Source organism: Marasmius oreades, chromosome 4 (genome assembly GCF_018924745.1).
Source record: "Marasmius oreades isolate 03SP1 chromosome 4, whole genome shotgun sequence".
Classification (NCBI taxonomy): Eukaryota; Fungi; Basidiomycota; class Agaricomycetes; order Agaricales; family Marasmiaceae; genus Marasmius; species Marasmius oreades.
In genome coordinates, this window is record NC_057326.1 from 2,605,022 (window position 1) to 2,625,924 (window position 20,903).

Sequence of the window (20,903 nt, forward strand, 5' to 3'; positions counted from 1 at the left end):
CCACGCTTCGTTACAGACAACACAAGATAGTGGTTTGCGCTACATTATATCGTATTACACCGGGTCCCACAGTATTTCATGCAACTGAATACCCAATTGCTTTGCCAACGACTGCGCAATGTTATGGGATATGGCACATTTGAACATTGGAGGTCCATCAAGTCTATCTGCCGCAGACGTACGGTGAAGGAGGTGCAGTGAAGTAAGCTCATTGACCTGTCATTAATCAGTCCGACAGGTTATTTCTGCCCTGATTTTGGTTCACTCACCGAAGCATAAGTACCAACTCGACTGATCTCCATGTCCGTATATTCCCCCGGAATCGTAAACTCAGGCGCCGGTAACCGGCTTTCCACATCATTATTCTCTATAAGTGCCCCGAGGATAGCAAGCATGCGGTCTAAAGGGAAAGGCGAGGGGCCCACGAGTGGTTGTGGGATCTAATGGCATGTCATCAGATATTGGGCTTTTGTAAATTACAGAGAAAAGGCTGACTTACTTTTACAGGGCCACTACTCCCTTTTGGTGGTGCTTTATTTCGTACGACCCTCCGCTTCCGCTTCTTCTCATCCAGACCTCTCCCAAACATCCGTAAGTCGGTCTTAGCTGGGTTGCTAGACGCGATATAAGAAGCCAAAAGAATAAACTTGGACATGCGGGGCAAAGCTTCGATACCAGCTTGTCCCTCTTTCCCTTTTCCTTTATTGATCGGCAATAAGTTACTATCCTCGTCATATCCTCGTCTCGTCGGAGAAAGTGGGCCAGTTGTTTGAAATAGCTTCTCTAAGACATCCTCCTCAGGCTCATTGATCTTACACCAATGTTCAGCGTTCATGATTCGTGGATGAAGAGTCTCCATTGCGGCTTTAAGCGAAGGTTTGAAAGCGCGAGTGAGCCGCATGCGAAAGTCTTCTGATGGTAACGTGAATTCTGGTGGTGGTTCCCCGTTAATGCTTGCTTGTTCTAGCTTTCGCTGAAAGCCGTCGATAACAGGTTTTATGAAGCCTGGCCAGCGAGCTGATGCAATGTATTGTATTTCGTGGGGATCTTTGATGAATGGGTCGCATGAATCGTATAGGACCGAAATGAAATGCCGGTATATTGGCTCCAGCTTTGATGAATATGCATGGATTTGGGATTGAGGATACGTTGATTTAGTACACGAAGAGAGAAATGTGCTGTAAAGGTATTGGACTGTCGCTAAACAGATGTTTCAATTATGCTGAAACCTAACAAACTGTGGCGCTTTGGGTTGCCTCACCTTCTTTGGAGGGTATGGGGATATCCACGTAGAAAGGGTCAAGGGAGGCACCCAGAGGCGGCCGTATTTCCTCCCATCTTACTTCTGAGATAAAAACAACGCTTATATCGACGCGGCTCTGTTCAAAATATCAGCTAGAACTTCTCGGGTTGAAAGCAAGTACCACTCGCCAGCTCAGCAAGCCTCGTCAAAGGCACTAACACCTCTGGTAACCGATCTTTTATCCGTTCGGGCTTCTCTATTACCAATACTAACCTCAAGCCTTTGTCACCGTGCCCATGCCGCAGGTGGGAAGAAACAGCTCTGATTCCGTGTATAAAGCCGTCCAGACTGTCGTTGTACCTCTCCTGCCGATCATCTGCACTCCAATTACTACAACCGTCGTTCCAAACGTGGTTCCACTTAAGTAGCCCGTTGATTATTGAGTCGAAGAGAATTCGAGAAGAAAAGCAGGCCACGCCATTGACGAGGACCTGATGTATGTGTGGGATTGTTTCATCGGTTATCTCTGAGAGCGCTGCGTCGATATAAGAGGAGGTAATGGATGAGCAGACGAGGTCGTTTATGTAGATGAAGGAAGAAGGTGCTAAACGTATCAAGTCAAGGACTTGGTGGATATGTTCAACGTTCAACATCTTTCGGCAACGTGCCAGGCGTCGAGTAATGCACTGGTGACTGTGACAGACGCGTTCTATATATTCCTGCTCAAGACCTGTACATGTCTCTGAGATTCGTTGTCTCAGGAAAGCCCAGACCCGTAAATCGTTCCCATCTTCCTCAACTAACGACTGTTATAACTTGTAGGGACACTAACACAGCTAATCAGGTAGATCAACCACTAGCATCACCAGGTACGTTCTCCCTAACCTTCGATTCAACACGCTCAGCCCAACACATCCCTCATCAACGAGCTTCTCACGGCAGGTCAGTGACTTTATCATTTTGATTCTGAACGGTTCTTTTATTGACGCTCGGTAACCTAGTATTGGACGCGAGGACGCTCCGGCACCGCTATTGCGACCGTCACTTCCACACCTACTGGTGATGCTGGTGGTGTTCAACCTACTGGTGTCAAAAACGCGCCGTTTTGGAAACCGTCGACGAAGATATGTCTGGCTCTGTGACGAGCCATAGATCGACCTCCTGAGGAACTTGTGGCTCCTTCCGGTCACCAGAGAACAGAAAGTGTCTCGTATATCGACATTTGTCCTTTCTGTCCAGTTTCTGATTTTGGTACGTGACGTTGTATCGTCTGTACGTGTACACAATCGAATTTAGAGAGAAAGTGCACAATAGCTCGATGAACTCATCTCAATCCTGCCACTGTCAGCCCACATTCAATCGCTTTACTTGAGTGACTGTTGTAGTAGTGGTCGTAGTGGTGATACCAATCTCCCCGTTTCCACCAATCTTCAAGCCCTCTGCGTCAATCACGGTATCCGCTTTCGTATGCCCTGCTGATGATGCGGGAGGAATGGTGGTTTGTTCTGATGTTTCCCACTCCGAAAAACTTCCATAGTCCGGTTCAGCCTTGGTTCGATGAGGCGTAGAATGATATGGGTCTACACATTGGACGAGGCGCCAAAGCTGATATTGAGGGATCGGCATCTGTTCCTCTTGCAAGTCGATCTGCGAGAAGAATCCACAATGAGCCTGCTGGTCCGAGTGGAACAAAGCTATCGAGCTAGTAACCTTTCCCGAATCCCTGGCGTCAAACACAGCGCCACTGCCAGGCCACCGAATTCTGTTTGTATAAGTGACCTTCTGTCGGGTTCATGTACTTCATTCTCGCACCGGTAGACGTTGTCCTGGAAATCAAACACGTCAAGTTCCCAGCTTACTGGGTAACGACTGGCTTCGATCGGGTTCCCGAGGGGGTTCCTTCGGTTGACACTCAGGTGCATGCCGTTGCACGCACTCTGAATCGAGTGGCCGGCTCCCAAATGTTTGAAGATCCACTAAGGGGGTTATCCGACGTAAATTTCGGAGAAACAACATGCAAGAGACCAGACCAGTTGATTCGAGTCTCCTTTCTCAGCGTAGCCTTGACATGGACAAGAATTGAGGGAAGCTCGAGTAAGAAATGAAAATGAAAAGCACCAGAGATTTACTGCTCACTGATGATAGACTTTCCATCGGCTCCAGAGAGATCGATAGCTTTACCGTCCTTAACGTTGATAATTCTGTACGTCCCAGGTTTCAAATAGAAAAGCTGGAGATGAGAATCTGTCGACATGGCGGTGGTAGCTTAAATGGCATTTGAACCTTGCTTCCAGAGCGTGGTGAGAGTATGGCAATTTTGTGTTCCTTCGTCCGCCCCGTGAGGCGTGGTTTTGAGGAGAAAGTCGCGTGCACCGGGCTTTCCCACTAGCATCCACTTTTATTTTCTTTCGACTTGTTTAAACTTCGGCCTTTAGCTCAAGTGCTGAGTTCTTTTCACATGTTGAAGATGGTCACCTATATCTCCTTTGAACTCTCCATTGAAGGTTTTAAAAGGATCGTAAACACTAACAGGCCTCGGTGGCGTGACGAATCAATCTGGATTAGTAGTACAGAATGGGAATCCATGAAAAAACCATATAAGTAATTTGAGCGAGATCCGAAGCAGCGCAGAATATCTTCGTGGGGTCAGCCAACATTCAACCTCCTAACTCGAGTAACAGTCGTGGTTGTCGTCGTCGTCGTAATCGCAAGTTCTCCATTTCCACCAACTCATAGGCCCTCTGCATCAACCACAGTATCAGCGATGGTTTTCCCGGCTGTTGGCGTTGGAATCATTCTTTCTGTAGTCGAATCCGAGTCGGAAGCAACGGTTGTAGAGTCCCACTCAGCCAGGAGTTGTGAAGGGACCGCTTTGGAGGGTTCTGGACATTCAATAAGGCGCCATAGTTTCCATGTTTCCATTCCTTGACCGTGAAGGTCTATCTGCGATAAAATTAACATAGAGCCTTTTGTTGGCATTGGGGAATGGCTCTATATTCTCACCTTGTTCTTTGCTTTGGGGTTTCCATAGTCTCTTAAATCAAACACATATTCACCGCCAGGCCATCCAATCCTGCCCGTATAAGCTTAGTCTCATCTGGCCCATCATCAGTGGTTTAACTCGCCGATAGATATTGTTCTGCGAATCGAAGACCACCAATTCCCAACTGACCGGGTAATAGCTAGTTTCGATCGGTTGACCAATAGCATTCTTCAAATTGACGCTCAAGTACGCGCCGTTGCGTACGTTTCGGATTGAATATCCCGCTCCCAAACGTTCGAAGGTCCACTGAAAGTTTGCGTTAATTGAAGTCAGCAGAAAGGAGAGGGCATGCCAGAAACCTCACCTGCTGATTCGAGTCACCTTGGTATTTCTCGGTGAAAGCTCAAAAAGGACCTTAGTGTGAGCCTGGGCTTGGATCACAAAAGAGTCACCTATTACAGATTTTCCATCTTCGCTTGAAAGATCGATGGCCGTTCCACCCTTAACGTTGACAATTTTATACGTTCCGGGCTTCAGATTAGAGAAGACGTGTTGAGAATGAGAGTGCATGATGGTTAACAACAGAGGGATGTGATTGGTGTAGTTATCGGCAACGATGCTAGCTAGGCCTCATTGTTAACATCATTGAAGCATGATGTGGCATCGTGACATGCGCAGTCCGGAAGGATCTGTTTGAATGAATTTGAGGGCTACGAAGCAGTTGGAAAGGACGCGGTCAGAAGCGGTCACGATGTCGAGAGTAACGCACAGCTGGTGACTGTGACAGACGCGTTTTAACTTATTTTCACAGGCTATCGAGCCATTTCTGGTACTCTTATATCTGATTTGGTGGGTGATAGGTGGGAAGGTACGCGTATACTCTATGTTATGTATCCTTCCAGCTAAATCACAACTCCCCAGTGTCGATATAAACGCGCCGCATCCCACGAACGACAGGTTTATCCACTTCTTATTCCAAGATGTCAAAAAATGCAAAGTTCATCTATCCTTCGCTTTCAATAGACGACATCATTATTGCCCTAGAGACATGGGGTCTCTCTGTCAGTCCAGAACAGCTTCATAGACCGACTGCCGAGTTCGTTGAGGGTGTTTATTGTGCGTGTCTCGATGTAGTCACTGGCATCAATAACGACACTTTGAGCGACGCGACTCAGTTATCTCTCTCTGCCTCTACTATGGATGAGAAAGTCGGTACAGAATTTCTCCCAGTCTTTGTCTCACACTGACCACGGCCACTAGGAACTGTATTCGCCTGCGTTGAAACATGCCCTGCTTTTGCATCATTTGTAGGTCTAAACAAAACACGAAAGCTCCATCCATACTCACTCCATGGCTTGAAACAGAAACCGCTTTGCGGTGGCTGCTCGGATTGAGGACTTCTCCGCCTTGGATATATCCCGTCCAGAACGTGACAGAACTCTCATCTTACTCTCGGCCTTTATCAACTTCATCAGATTTACAGACCAGTTTTGCTCTGAACGCGTCAACAAACTTACACATCGTTCCAATGCGGTACTCGAAGAACATCAAAAGATGAAGAACAAGTTGACGGATGTTCGACTACAAATTACGGATATTAAGTGCGTTGATTCTCTGTTACAGGAACTATCGTGTTTACATATCACATCCAGGGCGAAGTTAGCAAAGGACGAACCACGTTGTCTGGAATTTCAAGAAGAGAACAACAGGTTGATGAAGCGACTTCGGGATACCAAAGATCTCCAGCAAGCATCCATAGCTGAAGTAGAAAGACTCAGGGCTGAGAAAAAGCAGCTGATAGAGAGACGGGTACGGACCTTGTCGTTTCATGTTACGGGAAAATATTCATCCCACTCGTCAAGGACGCGTTTGAGAAAGAGATCGATAGCGTGGAGGCAGATATTCAACGCATAAATGGAAGAATCGTGCAGTCACCGGATCGGGTCAAACGTGCCATCTCGACCATGGGGAACCAAGTGTCGGAAGACAAGGCTCTCGTTGCCAAGAATGAGGCCAAAGCTCGTGAACTTCAGATCAGAATAAAAGCACTCAACAGTATTAGCGAAGTAAGGCATGTTTGTGGCAACGCAACATCCGACCGGGCTGACACTGACATAATACTTAGGACCTGCAAAGTTGTATCGATCAGCTCCAGGTTATCGAAAAAGAGGCAGAATCGCTAGAATCCTCGCAACGTGAACTGGCTGAGCTCAAAGCTCAATACGAAGATAAAGAGGTGGAACGGAATGAACAGAAACTCCGTCAGGAGGTATTACAGAATGCTGACCTCCGCCTTGTGTTCTCGCTAACGTCCGTCTAGCGAGTTTCGAAGCAGTTGGAAAATGCACGTCAAAAGCTGGAGAACACACAAGCTCGTGGGAAGGAGAAACGTGAGGCAAATCAAAGGGCGCGAGAAAGATTACAGGTGGAATACGATCAGATGAACGTCGAGAGGCAAAAGAATGACAAGAATCTGCAAGGGGTGCGAGAAGAAGCCGACGCTATCGAAGCAAAGGTGTTTTCGGTTTTCATGTCCTCAGGAACTGATGCCAATTGTGGAGGAAATAATCTAGATGGCTGAACATATCAGGACAAGCGAAGCTGAGCTGAATAGCCTTTTAGCAGACTACTGGCACTTGCGACATGAGACCGGTCAGTCTTGATTTAATCACTGAACCGTCTTCTCACATGCACAAGCAGAGGTCTACATGGAAACCTTGTCCAATAAACTCAATATTCGAGCCTAGCCCCCTGTATCTTGTAATATTGTAGAGTAGTGTATTTCCAACCCTCCAAAGACTTGTAGTCTCCACTGTTCATTCGACGATGTCTTTGAATGTTGGTTGCATACATCGTAGCCAGAGATATATGAACTAATGAAATTCGTGCGACCAACCATACCGGTACCATAGAAGTGGCGGTGGCGATATTGTACCGGAGCGGGCCGCTCCCTAAGTCAGCAGGGCTCGACTTTCCCATGACGTACTTATGTGTTGTGCCTGCGATCGAGATACAATGTGTCATTCGGTGTATTGAATAAGATGACTAGATGCTGTACTATGTACTACAACCACTTTTATTACGGAGCCTAGCGATGTACGAACTGAGGGTAAGGGAAGGGATCGGTGGTATCGTGACGTATTGACGTTAATGGTTCTCATCGGGGGCCATCAGCAAAATGACATAATGCTTTTCGGCTTTTTTAGGCTTTTTTGGGCTTTTTTGATGGTAGGCAAGCCACAAGCCACTTTTTCGTCACTTTTTTAACCATATATAGATAGGCGAAACCGAAAAGGTATTCAACTCTTTTCAAATTTTATGTAATTCGATTTAATTGTATTTGAGTGTCACTGACTTGTCCCAAAAGGACATAGATTGCGGCTTGTCGGCTTTCTCGTATTTTTGGTGGGGAAAAAGCCGAAAAAAGCCGGACAAGCCGGCAATGACTGTTTACTGATGGGGAAATGCCGGAAATCACCCACGGCACCGAAGGGTGCCGGTTACAGGCGTTTTCAGCGATCAGCCTTAGTAAGCGCGTCCTCTACAACCACCATGTCGAAACATCATCCTGGTAAGTTCGACCTTACTGTACGCGATTTATTCTATATTGAAATGATTTACAGATTTAATAATGTGTCGACGTCAGCCCGGTATTGGTGGGTTACCTGTTCTTGACTGTATCTTCTCGTTCTAACCTTCCTACCAAGCTATCGGTCGTCTTTGTGAAAAATGCGACGGAAAATGGTAGATCTTGATCCTTCAAAGTGGTTAAAGCTAAACTGAATTGATTAGTCCAGTATGTGACTCGTACGTCCGACCAGAGACCTTGGTGCGAATTTGCGAAGAATGTAACTTTGGTACTTACGGAGGACGTTGCATAATCTGCGGCTCTCCTGGTGAGTCAATATATGCCTATATATCTCTTATCCCGCTCATTATTTTTCTCAAGGTATATCTGATGCCTATTATTGTGCTGAATGCACACTACTAGAGAAGGACCGGGATGGATGTCCCAAGATTGTAAATCTGGGAGCTAGTCGAACGGATCTCTTTTACGAACGTCGCCGGCTTGGTGAGTACTTTTGTATTTCGAATCCATGAGCAAGGTCAGCTGATTTTCTCACCACCTCTATCTTCCAGGGTTTAAGAAGGGCTGAACCCCACCTCGTCCATTCGTACCGTCACCGCCATCTGTTTTATATACTAATTACACGTGTATTACAGAACTATCGTGTTCGAAACTACTATACACTATGCTACTCAGACTATGACGGCTCGCTCATCACAACGCCTTTCTTTGATATAACATGTCCTTCGCAGGGGTGCCCCGTCCAGCAGTATAACTCGTATTCAATCCTCAAGTCACTTGTAGGTAATGCTACTATTTCCTTCAACTTCTCCTCTACTTCATCCATACTCTCTGGAGATAGCTCCCAGATGGTAAGCTGCGCTCTACGCAGCTGCGCACATCGAGTAAACGTCTTGTTCGCATCACATCGTTGATAGAGCATCTCTAAGAATGCATTCCGAGTACTCTCCCCAGAGGTCGTCCAAACGATGGATTGAAGGTTAGGACAGAGCACCTCTGAAGCGTTTGAAGTCGGAGTCGTTGCTCCAACGTCAAACTCGTCAGAGTCGGTCCCTGTCCCACGAGAGAGTGACAGTAATTCCGTGATACCTCCAGAGGCTTCCTTAAAATCTAGATCGTGGATGCTTTCGCCCTCTCGAGCAAGGTAATTTAAGATGGCTTCGTTGATATCAGGTTCGTCGTCATCGCTGTCCGCAGTCAATTGCAGTGTCAACCCCACCAACGGAGACGGACTGGTTTCATCGAGCCTTAGCTGTAGTGACTGAATAGGTAGCAAAGGTTGGTCCGCGGCATTGTGAGGAAGATCAATTACGCTTCCAAAATAATGTCCGTAACGGAGCCGCACCAGTGAGGGAACGTAAAGAGCCGACATCAACGACAGCGTGGTTGTGGGGCATTCGTCGAAAATAGTCAAGTGCCTGAGGGATGGGAGCTCTAATCTGCCACGTTGTGGCTCAAATGCGAGGGCTGCAGGTCCTTCGCCCAACGTCAGGGTGCACGTCCTAAGGTTGGGACACTTCAAAAGAATCTGGAAGACGTGAAGGGGGCTAGGTCTGAATGAGTCCGTCTCCAGCCGATACGTAAGGGTTAGCTCGGTAAGATGCCCGAGTGACATTGGCACTTGCAACAGGTTCACCGGAAGATAGGATGTAGACAGCGCTAACGAGTGTAGGCGAGTGTCAGCGCTGAAGAGGGGAAGATTGTGTGCCGTGTCTGTGGTCCACACTTCCATCCATGGCGAGTGACTGCTGCCAATCGATAGCGACCTAAGCATAGGGAAGGACCGTGTATCCCCTCGGCTGTCCAGGCAGAAAGCCCGGAAGGACAGGAGGGAGACGTCTATATTCACATCCGCCAATTTGCCAGCAAAGTCGCCGATGGTGATGATGACCCGATGTCTCAAAGTATCAGAGACTACTGATGACTCCGCCGCCCGACTCTGAGGGTCGAAGTCTTCCCTTACGGAAAGTCGTAGTGGCAGATGTTTGGCTCGACTGAGCCACGCCTCGATGCCCACAGCCGCAGACACACCTCCATCCCTGGTTCTTGCGATGCTGGAAGTCCCCAGAAACCGCTGGGGGAAATCTATGCGCATTGAGGTCCACAGAGCGGGGGCGGACAGGGCAATGTCGCGCCACCGTTTGCAGACCGTCAGGAAAAGCAGGGGTGCCCGGGAGGCGCTGACGTCGGTGTATATGCTTGTCCTTTCGAAAAGTAGGCTACACAAAAATATTTCTTCGAGGATTTCGTGTGGTATGAGGTGCATTATCGTCTGGGATCCGAGCGAGTCCTAGGGACGTCTTCTTGAGATCCGACGCGGGGGGTAGTGAGCGACGCACCAGAGAAACTGATAGAAATTTTTACCTGGAGGAAAGAAAGGGAGAGCAGTCGACTGCTGTGCGAGGCGTCGCAAGCGGGAAGTAAACTTATTATGATACTAACTACTGTACATACTCGCAAAACATCGTGACTCCCAAGGGCAAAGCAGGGCAAAGCACGGTCTTCGGTCCGGAAGATCGCCGACCGTTTTCACCCAGGTATCAAAGCGAGAGGGTCGATCAAAAGGTACATGCACAGAGTATTCACTGTTCTGGAGGATAAACCACAATTCTATCGATGTCGGCACCCTTGACTATAAACAATAAGCTGTCAGCCCCTCTTTTGCTGGCTGATGAGAATCCGAACTCACAATCGATCCCGTTATTCAATCCACCGATGGTAATCGTATTGTTGCTGCCCTCGTCAAGGGTGAGAAGAAGCGGAGCGGAATGTATGACTCCTTTGTTTGTGTCCCATTGGTAAAGGGTATCGAGATTCTCAATCTTCCCGTTCACTACGACTGACGAGATCCTTCTCAATGCAAACTTTCCACCAATGCGGTCAGGACTACCGCCGGCTAAAATAATCAATAAAACATGAGCCCTCCCCTGTCAAATATTGCCGCGGGGGGGCACAGAATCGCGAGGGAACTTACGTTGGTCGCCGAAGCCCATATCGTCAATATCTGAAGGAGGGTCGTGTCGGTCCCTTTGGGAAAAATTTGACGGACAATTTGAAAACTCCTACTTTGGTAATAGAAAGACACCCATTGCGGTTTACCGGTCCCTTCGACGCCTTCAAAAGTAACAGTGCTTTCGTTTCCATATATACCCGTGACAATAGTGTTAAGACTGGCAAAGTTCTACAGGTCCGTCAGGTCTTCGAAAAAAGGAATAACACCGATCAGCCACTCACAGCTTCCTGTTTGAACGCGTTTCCGTTTACTTTTGCATTTTTCCCATAATACACAGTTCCTTCCGGGACCCTCCATTCGCCCGTATGTCTGTCAGAAACAAAGATTTTGTTTAGAGACGGCGAGAAACGTTGTTTGAGATTTACATGTCTAATTCATAAACATCATTCCACACGAGCTTCAGCTCACCCTTTTCGTCGTCGATGTCCATAGGTAGCCAGATGTACCGGCTTTCCCAAAGAGAGTTTGCATCCCACTATACCACTGAAATAAGTGCTGGTACTGAGGAAGCAAAGTCCGAAAAAGCAGTTACCTGGTCCCCAATGTAGAGATGTGTTGTTTGCTTGTCGCCCACAACCGTCAGAGTGAAACCAGATTGGGAACTGTAAGTCCGGGTACCGAGAGGTGCGACGGGGAAAGGTTGAGACCATGGTCCGCTGAGGTTTTCAGCACGGAATGCGACGACATCTTATTAAACGTTATCGGAATCCTTGTACGGTCAAAGATATTTTAAGACACACCATTCAGACGGTATCCCGTCTTATGGCTCATAAGTGCATAGTAAGACTTTTCTGTCTGGACAATTGTCGGTGCCTCGAGATCGAAATCTTGATGAGAAGATTTAGCCATAACAGACACAAGTAGACCAGGGAAGTAATGGGCATAGTACATACTGGTAAACGTGTAGACAACCTCTGTTAGATTATTCCTCTCATTATTCATTCGTGCGATGATATCATCCCTTCCCAGGACAGAGTCGCCGTTCGAGTACAGCGAGTAAGTTTCCCCATTTTTGCGGTCGGTAAACATTCCGTAATCTTGGCTCCAGTTCCCGAGCGGTGAGAAAGCATCGATAAACGTATAGGGTCCTGTGATATTGGGAGAAGTAGCGACGCCTTGAAGCAGCAACCCAAAACTAGCATTGTCTGCATGCCTGAACGATTGTTAATAGACGTTGTGTGAAACCTTACGGTCCCACGTACCACCACATCTATAGACGGGCAAGTTGTAAGGAACGATCAGAAAACCTTCGAACGGCGACGTACATTATACAACCCAGACTCTATGCTATAGACAACCTTGGGCCGTTGAATAATGTGATCCGGAGAGAGATACGGGTGTCCTTCGATGGGCGCTGGAGCGGACATAGAAAATCATTATTTCACATTTGACTTGGTAGAGAACTCGTATAATAAAATACACACCTAGTGCAAGGCCATTATATTCCCAAGTCACCAGGTCATCGCTACTATAGACATTCACTCCTGCACCTGGATGAATTTTCCAAGTGAACACTAAGGAAAACTATTCCTCATTGACCAGAACGCACCTTCAACATGACCTTCGACCTTTTTCTCCCCAAACCAGAAGAACCTCCCTGTCTTTTCCTCCCTCGTGATACCTCCAGCATGGGCAGTGATTACATTCCCCTCCGTGTCGCGCCAACGCCCTCCGGGAACGAGATACTTTCCAGAACCAAGTTGAATTCCCTCACAAGCGAGACCGAGGATTCCGAATGCGCTGCTGAGTCGCATTGTTGATGCTAAAAGAAAACGGGAACATATCGGATGGGCCTTTTTATTAGTTGCAGGTCAGGTCAGGTCACTGAGGTCAGGGTGCTAGGTTGCATGCTGTCGCGGTCATATGCCAAGCTTTGTAGCGTCGCTATCCAGCGACTAAGTTCCGGACTCTCCGCCTGCTTCCACTTTCCACCACAAAACACATCTCTACGCCCTGGCTCGAGGCTAAAATAACGCTCAAAGGGATAAGAAACAGGCGTTTTACATATTGTAGGTCGGCTTACTCCGCGGATAACCGGGCACCCGGCAGGCCGCGGACCGGGCCATAGCGTGATATTAGCACATCCATTTATAATTACACTAAGTACAACTCTAAGTTACAGTACAACTTTGACGTCGACCGCTCTTCAGCTTGAGATGGACGCATAACCAAAACTGGTCCCCTCCAGACCTCTCGCGACAAGGGTAAATTGCTGTGCTGCCTCTCTAGTCTTCTTCAGCGTTCGTGATCTTAAACGAGTCCTTGAGAAAGACGCCGAACGAAGAGGTAAAGGACTCACCCTAAAACTGCTTTCATAAATCTTTCTTTATCTTCCTTTGTGGCCTTTGAGGCGATGAAGTTTTCCTATTTCATGTTAGTCGAGCGCGGAGGCGAAGGGAGATAAAGGCGCACACTAAAGAGCACATCGTTTAGCCATAGTCTGCACTCTGACAGACACCGTGTCAGGAGCGTTGATAACATTTCGATGAGGTTGGTGGTGGCGCTTCGGGGTGCTTGGCCAGCTAATCCACTGACTACGGCCTCTGTGATCGCTCGTCCATGTGTACTGACAAGTTGAGTACGATACGGAGCGAGGGATTCGTGAACATAGGATCGATGTATCAGAGTACTCTGTACGAAAAGTAACAGGTCACCACGCGTCTAGTTCAATTCACGTTGCATAGTTACCAAGAAGGAACAGGCAGCAACTAACGAATACCGCTCTTGCAGCGTAAGGGCACGGATGGCACACTGCATAAGGGCGTCCAACCCTCCTGGCAGTAGGAAGTAGAGGTTGCTCGGCATGTTTTGAGCGACCTGATCTCGTTTAGCTACAAACTTGGATAAAGGAATGTAAACGCACCCTATCTAGGCAGTTGAAAAATTCTTGCACAATATCGGGATTCTACAAGGCTCACCTTGTCAGTGCTCCGCCGTTCTCGTTGTTGGTGCGACGTACTTACGTTCTCCATACCACCCGGCGAGCCCAACAAAGCCAAAGATGTGCTTAATATCGAAGGTAAAATGCCAGCAACGACCGCTTTGGCTTGTTCATCCTGAGCGACTCGCTCCTTCGCCCGTATCTCCTCTTTTTCCTTGTCTGAAAGTGGTATTGGCGGAGGTGGACTCAGCTGGGTTATTAATATACCAGCGACGCTCAACCATGATGCAGTCACTTGTCTGTGCAAGGCGAAGCAGACGATTTCCAACAAAGGAGGGGCCGGCAATGAAATCAGTGTCATATCAGCGGGCAGCGACGTGATGGATTTGACAAGCTCGTTCACGGCCTGTTTCCAAGGAAGATCAGATACAGACATCGCCACTGAATCAACGTACACACCTGCGCGATTCCTGCGTCGTGACCGAATATCTCTACACATGCGCGAATTGCGTCGAGGATGCTTTGTCGTAGATGAACGACCCGTTCATCTTCCCGAGCGGACCGCAGAACTTCACATGTTACATCGACCTCGGGATCATCATCGAGTAGTGTATCACTTGATGTGCTATCCGTAAGTCCCTTGGCAATACCAGAGAGAGTTTCTAGCTGGAGAATTATCTGTTCTCGAGCATTGGGTGGAAGCTGATAGCCACGATTGAGTCGAGAACGACGGAGCGACTGTGAACGACGTACAGAAGTTGGGGAACGCAGAGTCTCCACCAGCCTTTGAATGAGCGGATTGACAATGACCTGAAGAGAGTCAGAGCCTTGAAGCGGGAGCGTGACGGGGGTGAAAACCAACCTCCACAGTGGGAATAGCATCAGCGGGAGGTAGTGCCTCAATTACGCTCGCAATAGATTCCATAACAGTGGCCTTTTCCGAGTCCTGTAATTCTCCTTAAGTGCAGACTCTAGAAGTATGCACAACGTTCTTACTGGCACTCGTGCTAATCCTGCATGCAGCTCCGCAAACGCACCAATACGGGGCGCGAGTAGTTTCCGGTTAGCGTCGCATAGATTACGAAGGGCAGTAGCGGCCTGGAGGGAGAGCATCGCATCAGGCAAGGCTTGAACAGCGTAAGACACCGCAGTGGTCAAGAGCTCTTCCCGAGGTGGCACCGTAGCCTGGTCGGGGTTTGAAGCAAACCACGATGCATAAGTTCCTAATACAAACTGGTCATTATGGGTGCCAATCCCACAGAGAACACACGTGCCTAAAAGACTTAATGTTGTTCTCCGGACACGAATATGTCCGGCAGTCGGAAGACGACCAAGAATTTCCGGACTGAACAGCCGCGGTAGATGCGGGGTTTTTTCATAATCTAGAGCCTCTTGAATAGATAATATGCAGTGTAAAGTTGCTTCGACATCCTACGTAAATAGTTTCAGGTGAGCCAGGATCGAAAGAATCACTCAGTACAAACCTCCCATTCTTTCCGGCCAATTTGGATGGAAGTTAGATCGTTGGCTACTTCGCTGACGAAAAACCCTATCATATCGCCTCGGATGACATAATATCTTACCGGTATTATGAGTACACTAGACACCCAGAGACTGTGGTATGTGGTGGGTGAACTCACGCATTAATGAGAATATCGCCAACATCTCGCCGATACCTGTCACAAGAATTTGAGTAAGGCAGCTTGGTGTAATAGTAAGATGAACAACACTTGGAATTTCTCAAACTGATCTTTTAAGCAAGGATCAATGAAAGTTGTTAGTTTGACAGAATTACGCGCACCTTTAGACCACGCATTCCCAGGTCCAGGATATTTAATCTTTCTGCGAAGGACTTTGACGACTTCAACATACAATTCCTTGGCGACTGCGGTCTGGTCCACTGACGACTGCTGGTCAGCCAACGAAGGTTCTCCGCCGTCCTCAATGTAAAAGTCATTATTCCATAATGCTTCTTGAAGCATATACCAGAATCCTAATGTCATCTCACTGACATCCTCGTCTACTCCGTAATAGCCTGGAAACCCACTGTATGCTAACAGCAACTTGAGAAAGACTTGGGAAAGCTGTCCTTTAGTCTTATTCTGGGATTCACGAAGCAGGGCCGAGCCTGCAGAAGGAAGAGGTGAAATAGATGCAGGAGATGCAATGTGGGCAGCGATATAACTTGTCGAGTGATCTCCTAGTGCCGTTATAAGCTTACACAGCGACTGAGAAACCTCATCGATGAGAGCAGACTGTAAAGAATTGTTTACAATTCGAGAACCATAAGAGTCCAACCATACGAGTAGCGGTTCGGTCAAGACTCTTGACCCGGATCCATCGGCCAACGCGGATTTGGCCATGACCTCTTGAAGTGTGTCGGAGGCGCAGACGAATACGTCGTCTACATCGGGTCGCAGAAGGGAAATAATACTCGGAAGAAGTGGCGTCAAATCGCTTTAGAAAAGATTGAGTCGGCTATTTAACTGGGAAATAAACGCAAGTATAGAAACCATTCACCTGGAAGGTAGATACGATAACCAAGCTTGTAAGCACTTCAAGGCAGCGAGAACGTTGTTATGTGAAGCAGGATTAAGTGGTCCTTCGATAGGCGATTTCATTGCCTGAACGACCATCGTTGTAGCATCTAGGAGGCTTTGCTGCATGCGCGACCTAATTTTGTGATGAGGATATAGTAAGTGGCGAGAGTAAGGGGTGTACCCACTTGCTAGACCCTATAAGATCTGCACTTGAAACCTCCTCGGCAACAATCGCAAGAAAGTCGAGAATGTGATCTGTTGCTGCACCGCGACCAGACATCGAGGTTACGCATGTAAGAATCCAATTTGGCCATCGAGTGGGATGTTGAGCAACGAGTTTAAGAGCGAGCGATGTTAGCTGGTAGTCAAGCATGAGCTTTACAAAGACAAGAAATAATATCGACCGACCGAAACAAAGAGTTTACGAAGGACCACTTTCTTCTTCCCGACTGCAACAGAATGTGCGGTGAGCTGAATCAAAAGATCCCTAAGAGCTTCTACGTGTTCTTGAGGAAAAGACGACCTAAACAGCGACCTTGAGAACAGACACGAAAACGGACGTGCTGTACGACTCACCAGTCCCTCGCGATTTTGACCTGTGCCCTTGAATCGATTCAGTTTTCCTACAGACTCCTGATTCCGCAAAACCTACGTGTGTGCGCCGAAGAATTGGATGTTTTGGTCCTGATGGTTCAAAAACGGAATCACAAGACCCCAAGCTTCGGGAAGCCTTTGTATATCTAGCAATTCTTGTTGGATACGTTGTAGTTGTACGCCTTGACCTGAACTCGAAGCGTTGGCGTACGCCTGTAATATCAGCTATTTTTCCTAACGTCTGAGCAAATTTCAGGTGCACGAAGCTAAAGAAGGAATACCTGTGCAGCTCGGTCAATATCGGATTGCGAAAGAGCTGGAAGGAACGAAACATCTGCCATGAATTGAGTCTAATAGGAACTTAGGCGTTTGAAAGGAAACATCGTCCACTTATGTAAGTAACTTGGAGAGGCACTGCCGCTCGGTCTGCTGCGCAATGTCAACACCCTTCCATGCATCGTCGACCGGATTCACCATTACTGGTCAAGTGTAGTCTTCAGGATGGTCACAGCAAAAAAATCCGCTTCAAGTCGGCAAAGAATTGCACCTATGAAACGCTCAAGAGAAGGGTGAGTCTCAAGACGTCCAGCCGTTCGATTGTGAAGTTAATTTTCCATAGGTGGAACAATGTTTCGCTCTACAATCTAACTACGCGATACAATACACTGACGATAATGGGGAGACTACAGAGATAGATGGAGAGGAGGAGCTCACGGAGGCCATCCATTATTTTCAATTTGGAACAGACGATACCCAGTCAATGTCTTCCGCTGCATCTTTTCTGTCCGGGCGAAGCCTCGGAAAGGGGATTATTTTGCGCGTGATAGTCACCGTAGATGGTCTTAGCTTGTCAGACTCGGGCTCGCTTGCCAGCCTCGAGGAGTATCAGGGCCGGAATAGAAGCGAAACTTCATTCTCACTGGGTGCACCCTCAGTTGATCTCGATGATGATTCGGTGACCGTCAGCTCCCGGGATACAGGAAGCCCTTCGCATGGCGAGCAGGTCTCCTCAGGTACCTTGGCACCACCGGTATATAGACGTGATCAAACTTCCAATCTTACAACGGGGCCTCGCGGAGGTTCATCCTCATCGTGGACATCTCTTCCACACCATGATCCAGCGTCGGCTACTCAAGCAAACACATCCATTGCTTCCTCCCTTCAGCTCAAGGACCCCTCCTTGGATGGTCACCGTTTATCCGCATCCGTGAGTTATCCTGAAGACCCGTCAGCCGTTCTCGAACGACTGAAGCTTCTGGAGGTTCGGGACTCGAGCACAAACCAAGGTCCTCTCATCAGCGATGATCGTGGTGCTGCTTGGCTCAGAGATCAGAACGAGCGTGCGATCCGCACGAGATTGGGAACACTTCCCGAACCATCTGAATCCGATGGCGAATCTCGAGTGCCAGAAGAGGATCACGATCAGCTGGGAGATCTTGCTCTCGAGCAAGATGACCGAGGGAGGTATTACTACTCGTACAACTCCACTGGATCACAAAATCTCGAATCTGGACTGGACGAAGGTGGCTATGACCCGAGCATTGCCGAGGATGTAGGTGCTAAACCTCGGCCAACGTCGAGGCAGCTCAATTGGTTGGCTTCACAGCGCACTGCGAGTGAACCGTTACCAGAACGACCTCCAGAACGACCTCCAGTACAACCATTTCACTCGGATCCGTCTATGGAGACCATCATCCCGGATGAACTCCTTCAGTACGTCGAGATCCGACCTCCTCCACCTGACAGTATAACGGATTGCTCTCAATGTGGTGCCTTATTGGAGAACATGAAATATGTGTGTACCACTTGTGGTGAGAAGGAACCAAGCTCTCGTAGTAAAGGAAAAGCTCGAGGTCCCTCACTCGATATGTCCTTCGCATATCCTCCTCAACCACGCGATTCCTTGCATTCTTTATTATCACCATCATTCTCTAGTTCGTCTAAAACATACGTTGATAGCGACTCAATATATTCCGAGGATCGAAAAGGGTCGCACAAACAGTACAAACCACTACCTGCACTACCGCAAAATATCTCACAGCAACCCCCACCGCTCAAAAGTGCGGAATCGAATCATTGTGGTTATGAGCTTTGCGCTTCATGCATCGAATATGCTGGGGTAGAGCATGCTATCGAAGCAGGACTTGCTCCGGACTCTTCGCCAACCGTGTCTGGCTGGTCGCCAACTTCCCCTGAGGATGAGCAACGAGCTTTACAATGGAGAAGAGCTGCCCCCACCCAAAAAGGACAATTGCGTCACGCATATCTGGAACAGTATTGGGGTCACCACGGCTGGATGAACATAGGTATCATTGGTTCGTATTGACGCCTGTGTCGTTACTCATTGTGGTCTAGAGCACGAGCAATCTAACTTCATTAATTGCTCCGCATGTGGCTCACCTTCACCTCTTCAAAAATCCTACAAGTGCGCTTCATGCGTCAAGTTTCTTCTCTGCAGAGCTTGCTATAGGTAGTCATGTTTTTTTTGTCAGTGTCGTCAACTCATATCTCATATACCTGTCCAGCCAGGTTCACGACCTCCACCCTTCGCATGCTTTCCTTGTTATGCCTGAGAAGCCTCTGAGTGCCTATAGTGAGCCTGACATCTATCACAATCCGGATCCCGGAGAGGAGGAATGTAAGCTCCGACGGCCACTGTCGCTTTACCCGCTGATTGACGCTTTTTAAAGCTATGGTACATCCTGGTGTCAAGTGCTATCACTGCATGCAGGATATCGTCGGAGCCAGATTTCATTGTGCTATTTGCGATTCCGTGGATATTTGTTCGAATTGTGATGCGGCCGGCCTTCCAGGAAACCTCGACTCAGACGACGGGGATCATAATTCATCCCATATCACGATAAAGGTATAGGTTTTGCTGCAATTCCCCTTCATCCTTCGCTTAAGTAAAATGTAATAGATACCGTTCCCGCTCGAGAGGACAGAGGTCAGGTTGAACAGATCACGCGGCTCTATCCCACTGACATTCAACAGGTCCAAACGCTCAGTCGGAGAGCGACTTATATGTGGACAAGACATCCCGCTAACAATGTTCGGCGAGCAGGGTCTGGCAAGGCTAAATCTGAGATATCGTCTTATGCACGAACTGTGGTCGGAAACCCTCATGGCTCAGAGCCAGACGATAACCACACTCTCTTCTGCAATGGCTGTAATAAGGTACGTTGTGCGTTCGCAATACGCTATGGCATTCTCATCGTTGAATTTAGCTGATACGTGGCATTCGCTACCAATGTGGAAGTTGTCCTTCGTCGCCGACAGCGTACAGTCTGGTAATAATCAATGTTCTGTCGGGACCGTTATTTTGACTTACAAACCTATCAGTGTTCCGATTGTGAAAAGAGCTCGTATATACTTCACGATTCCAACCATATCTTTTTCAAATTGAAACGCCCAGTCGATCGACCCATGGAGTTTGAACATGCTTTGGTACCTCCACTGTAGGAGCTTTTTATCATATCAATTCAACGAGCTATGGGGTAACTGATTGGATCTCTAGATATACCGTACCTGCGGGTCCATCAGACGGCCCCAATCCTGAGGATCTGGAAGGTCGGTACACATTGAATCGGCCCAAGTTGCTCACAGCTGAAACCACTCTAGACTACTTGAGAACATTGACGCATCAGTTCGCTCTGTGCGATCGTCATATGAAGAACATTACTGGTGTATGGTACCGATGTGCCTATTGTGGTAAAGATTTCTGCGACGAATGCGAAGCGGTCGACACGCATAACGACACTCATGTCTTCCTGGTGTTCAAATCCCATGTGAGCTCGCTGCTCTTTTAACTGTTGTGCTTGTAAAAGACACTAATATCGATTTTTGACCGTTGTGACAGGTTGATTTGAAAGCTTTCAAGTAAGCTAGACTTAATGCTCGCATTTCATTTCTCCATTACTTACTCGTTCAAGGTCGCTAGCTGAGCTGGATAACCCTCTTGGGAGTCCACCAGTGATACCGTATGCGGTATATCGATCAAACAGATGAAAGTCGGATTGTATTGTAGCTCATAAATACTCGCTATGCCACCTATCTACCT

At 47.9% G+C, this 20,903-nt stretch overlaps 9 protein-coding genes across 9 annotated transcripts; 3 read left to right on the forward strand and 6 right to left on the reverse strand.

Annotated features, from left to right (window-relative positions):
- Positions 1-54: 54 nt before the first annotated feature.
- On the reverse strand, positions 55-901 carry E1B28_007647 (uncharacterized protein; the record flags this gene model as incomplete). The annotated part of the gene is made up of 3 exons (XM_043152409.1): positions 55-216; positions 270-440; positions 500-901. 3 exons carry the CDS (start codon positions 899-901, stop codon positions 55-57), a joined length of 735 nt encoding a protein of 244 aa, XP_043010495.1.
- A 1,686-nt stretch (positions 902-2,587) lies between these two features.
- On the reverse strand, positions 2,588-3,497 carry E1B28_007648 (uncharacterized protein; the record flags this gene model as incomplete). The annotated part of the gene is made up of 4 exons (XM_043152410.1): positions 2,588-2,987; positions 3,056-3,219; positions 3,274-3,305; positions 3,380-3,497. The coding sequence occupies 4 exons, from the start codon at positions 3,495-3,497 to the stop codon at positions 2,588-2,590; spliced, it is 714 nt and encodes a 237-aa protein (XP_043010496.1).
- Positions 3,498-3,759: 262 nt separating this feature from the next.
- On the reverse strand, positions 3,760-4,974 carry E1B28_007649 (uncharacterized protein). Its single transcript, XM_043152411.1, has 5 exons — positions 4,679-4,974; positions 4,591-4,628; positions 4,369-4,532; positions 4,247-4,316; positions 3,760-4,186 (listed from the first exon to the last, which is right to left on the reverse strand). The coding sequence occupies exons 1-5, from the start codon at positions 4,794-4,796 to the stop codon at positions 3,974-3,976; spliced, it is 603 nt and encodes a 200-aa protein (XP_043010497.1). The 5' UTR covers positions 4,797-4,974; the 3' UTR covers positions 3,760-3,973.
- A 39-nt stretch (positions 4,975-5,013) lies between these two features.
- E1B28_007650 (uncharacterized protein) lies at positions 5,014-7,119 on the forward strand. Its single transcript, XM_043152412.1, has 10 exons — positions 5,014-5,094; positions 5,148-5,434; positions 5,487-5,533; positions 5,591-5,827; positions 5,879-6,035; positions 6,089-6,292; positions 6,352-6,495; positions 6,547-6,741; positions 6,800-6,878; positions 6,927-7,119. Exons 2-10 carry the CDS (start codon positions 5,207-5,209, stop codon positions 6,971-6,973), a joined length of 1,338 nt encoding a protein of 445 aa, XP_043010498.1. The 5' UTR covers positions 5,014-5,094; positions 5,148-5,206; the 3' UTR covers positions 6,974-7,119.
- A 549-nt stretch (positions 7,120-7,668) lies between these two features.
- PHF5A (PHD finger-like domain-containing protein 5A) lies at positions 7,669-8,660 on the forward strand. Its single transcript, XM_043152413.1, has 7 exons — positions 7,669-7,797; positions 7,850-7,882; positions 7,934-7,970; positions 8,019-8,122; positions 8,176-8,298; positions 8,367-8,594; positions 8,653-8,660. Exons 1-6 carry the CDS (start codon positions 7,683-7,685, stop codon positions 8,381-8,383), a joined length of 429 nt encoding a protein of 142 aa, XP_043010499.1. The 5' UTR covers positions 7,669-7,682; the 3' UTR covers positions 8,384-8,594; positions 8,653-8,660.
- E1B28_007652 (uncharacterized protein) lies at positions 8,492-9,910 on the reverse strand (the record flags this gene model as incomplete). The annotated part of the gene is made up of 1 exon (XM_043152414.1): positions 8,492-9,910. The coding sequence occupies one exon, from the start codon at positions 9,908-9,910 to the stop codon at positions 8,492-8,494; it is 1,419 nt and encodes a 472-aa protein (XP_043010500.1).
- A 165-nt stretch (positions 9,911-10,075) lies between these two features.
- E1B28_007653 (uncharacterized protein) lies at positions 10,076-12,814 on the reverse strand. The gene is made up of 14 exons (XM_043152415.1): positions 12,378-12,814; positions 12,253-12,318; positions 12,094-12,182; positions 12,031-12,038; positions 11,722-11,981; positions 11,569-11,655; positions 11,361-11,515; positions 11,194-11,303; positions 11,050-11,137; positions 10,882-10,996; positions 10,790-10,819; positions 10,505-10,711; positions 10,155-10,447; positions 10,076-10,087 (listed from the first exon to the last, which is right to left on the reverse strand). The coding sequence occupies exons 1-13, from the start codon at positions 12,580-12,582 to the stop codon at positions 10,398-10,400; spliced, it is 1,470 nt and encodes a 489-aa protein (XP_043010501.1). The 5' UTR covers positions 12,583-12,814; the 3' UTR covers positions 10,076-10,087; positions 10,155-10,397.
- An 81-nt stretch (positions 12,815-12,895) lies between these two features.
- Positions 12,896-17,224, reverse strand: E1B28_007654 (uncharacterized protein). The gene is made up of 22 exons (XM_043152416.1): positions 17,125-17,224; positions 16,902-17,068; positions 16,826-16,852; positions 16,658-16,772; positions 16,435-16,607; positions 16,230-16,382; positions 15,983-16,166; positions 15,511-15,925; positions 15,438-15,459; positions 15,350-15,385; positions 15,194-15,287; positions 14,984-15,140; positions 14,706-14,932; positions 14,572-14,655; positions 14,463-14,519; positions 14,169-14,411; positions 13,792-14,115; positions 13,692-13,733; positions 13,517-13,645; positions 13,241-13,459; positions 13,128-13,192; positions 12,896-13,077 (listed from the first exon to the last, which is right to left on the reverse strand). Exons 1-22 carry the CDS (start codon positions 17,182-17,184, stop codon positions 12,975-12,977), a joined length of 3,096 nt encoding a protein of 1,031 aa, XP_043010502.1. The 5' UTR covers positions 17,185-17,224; the 3' UTR covers positions 12,896-12,974.
- A 71-nt stretch (positions 17,225-17,295) lies between these two features.
- On the forward strand, positions 17,296-20,851 carry E1B28_007655 (uncharacterized protein; the record flags this gene model as incomplete). The annotated part of the gene is made up of 13 exons (XM_043152417.1): positions 17,296-17,412; positions 17,463-19,149; positions 19,199-19,313; positions 19,369-19,481; positions 19,534-19,709; positions 19,764-19,790; positions 19,838-20,020; positions 20,071-20,133; positions 20,186-20,301; positions 20,361-20,413; positions 20,465-20,631; positions 20,703-20,722; positions 20,776-20,851. 13 exons carry the CDS (start codon positions 17,296-17,298, stop codon positions 20,849-20,851), a joined length of 2,913 nt encoding a protein of 970 aa, XP_043010503.1.
- Between the last annotated feature and the right edge of the window lie 52 nt (positions 20,852-20,903).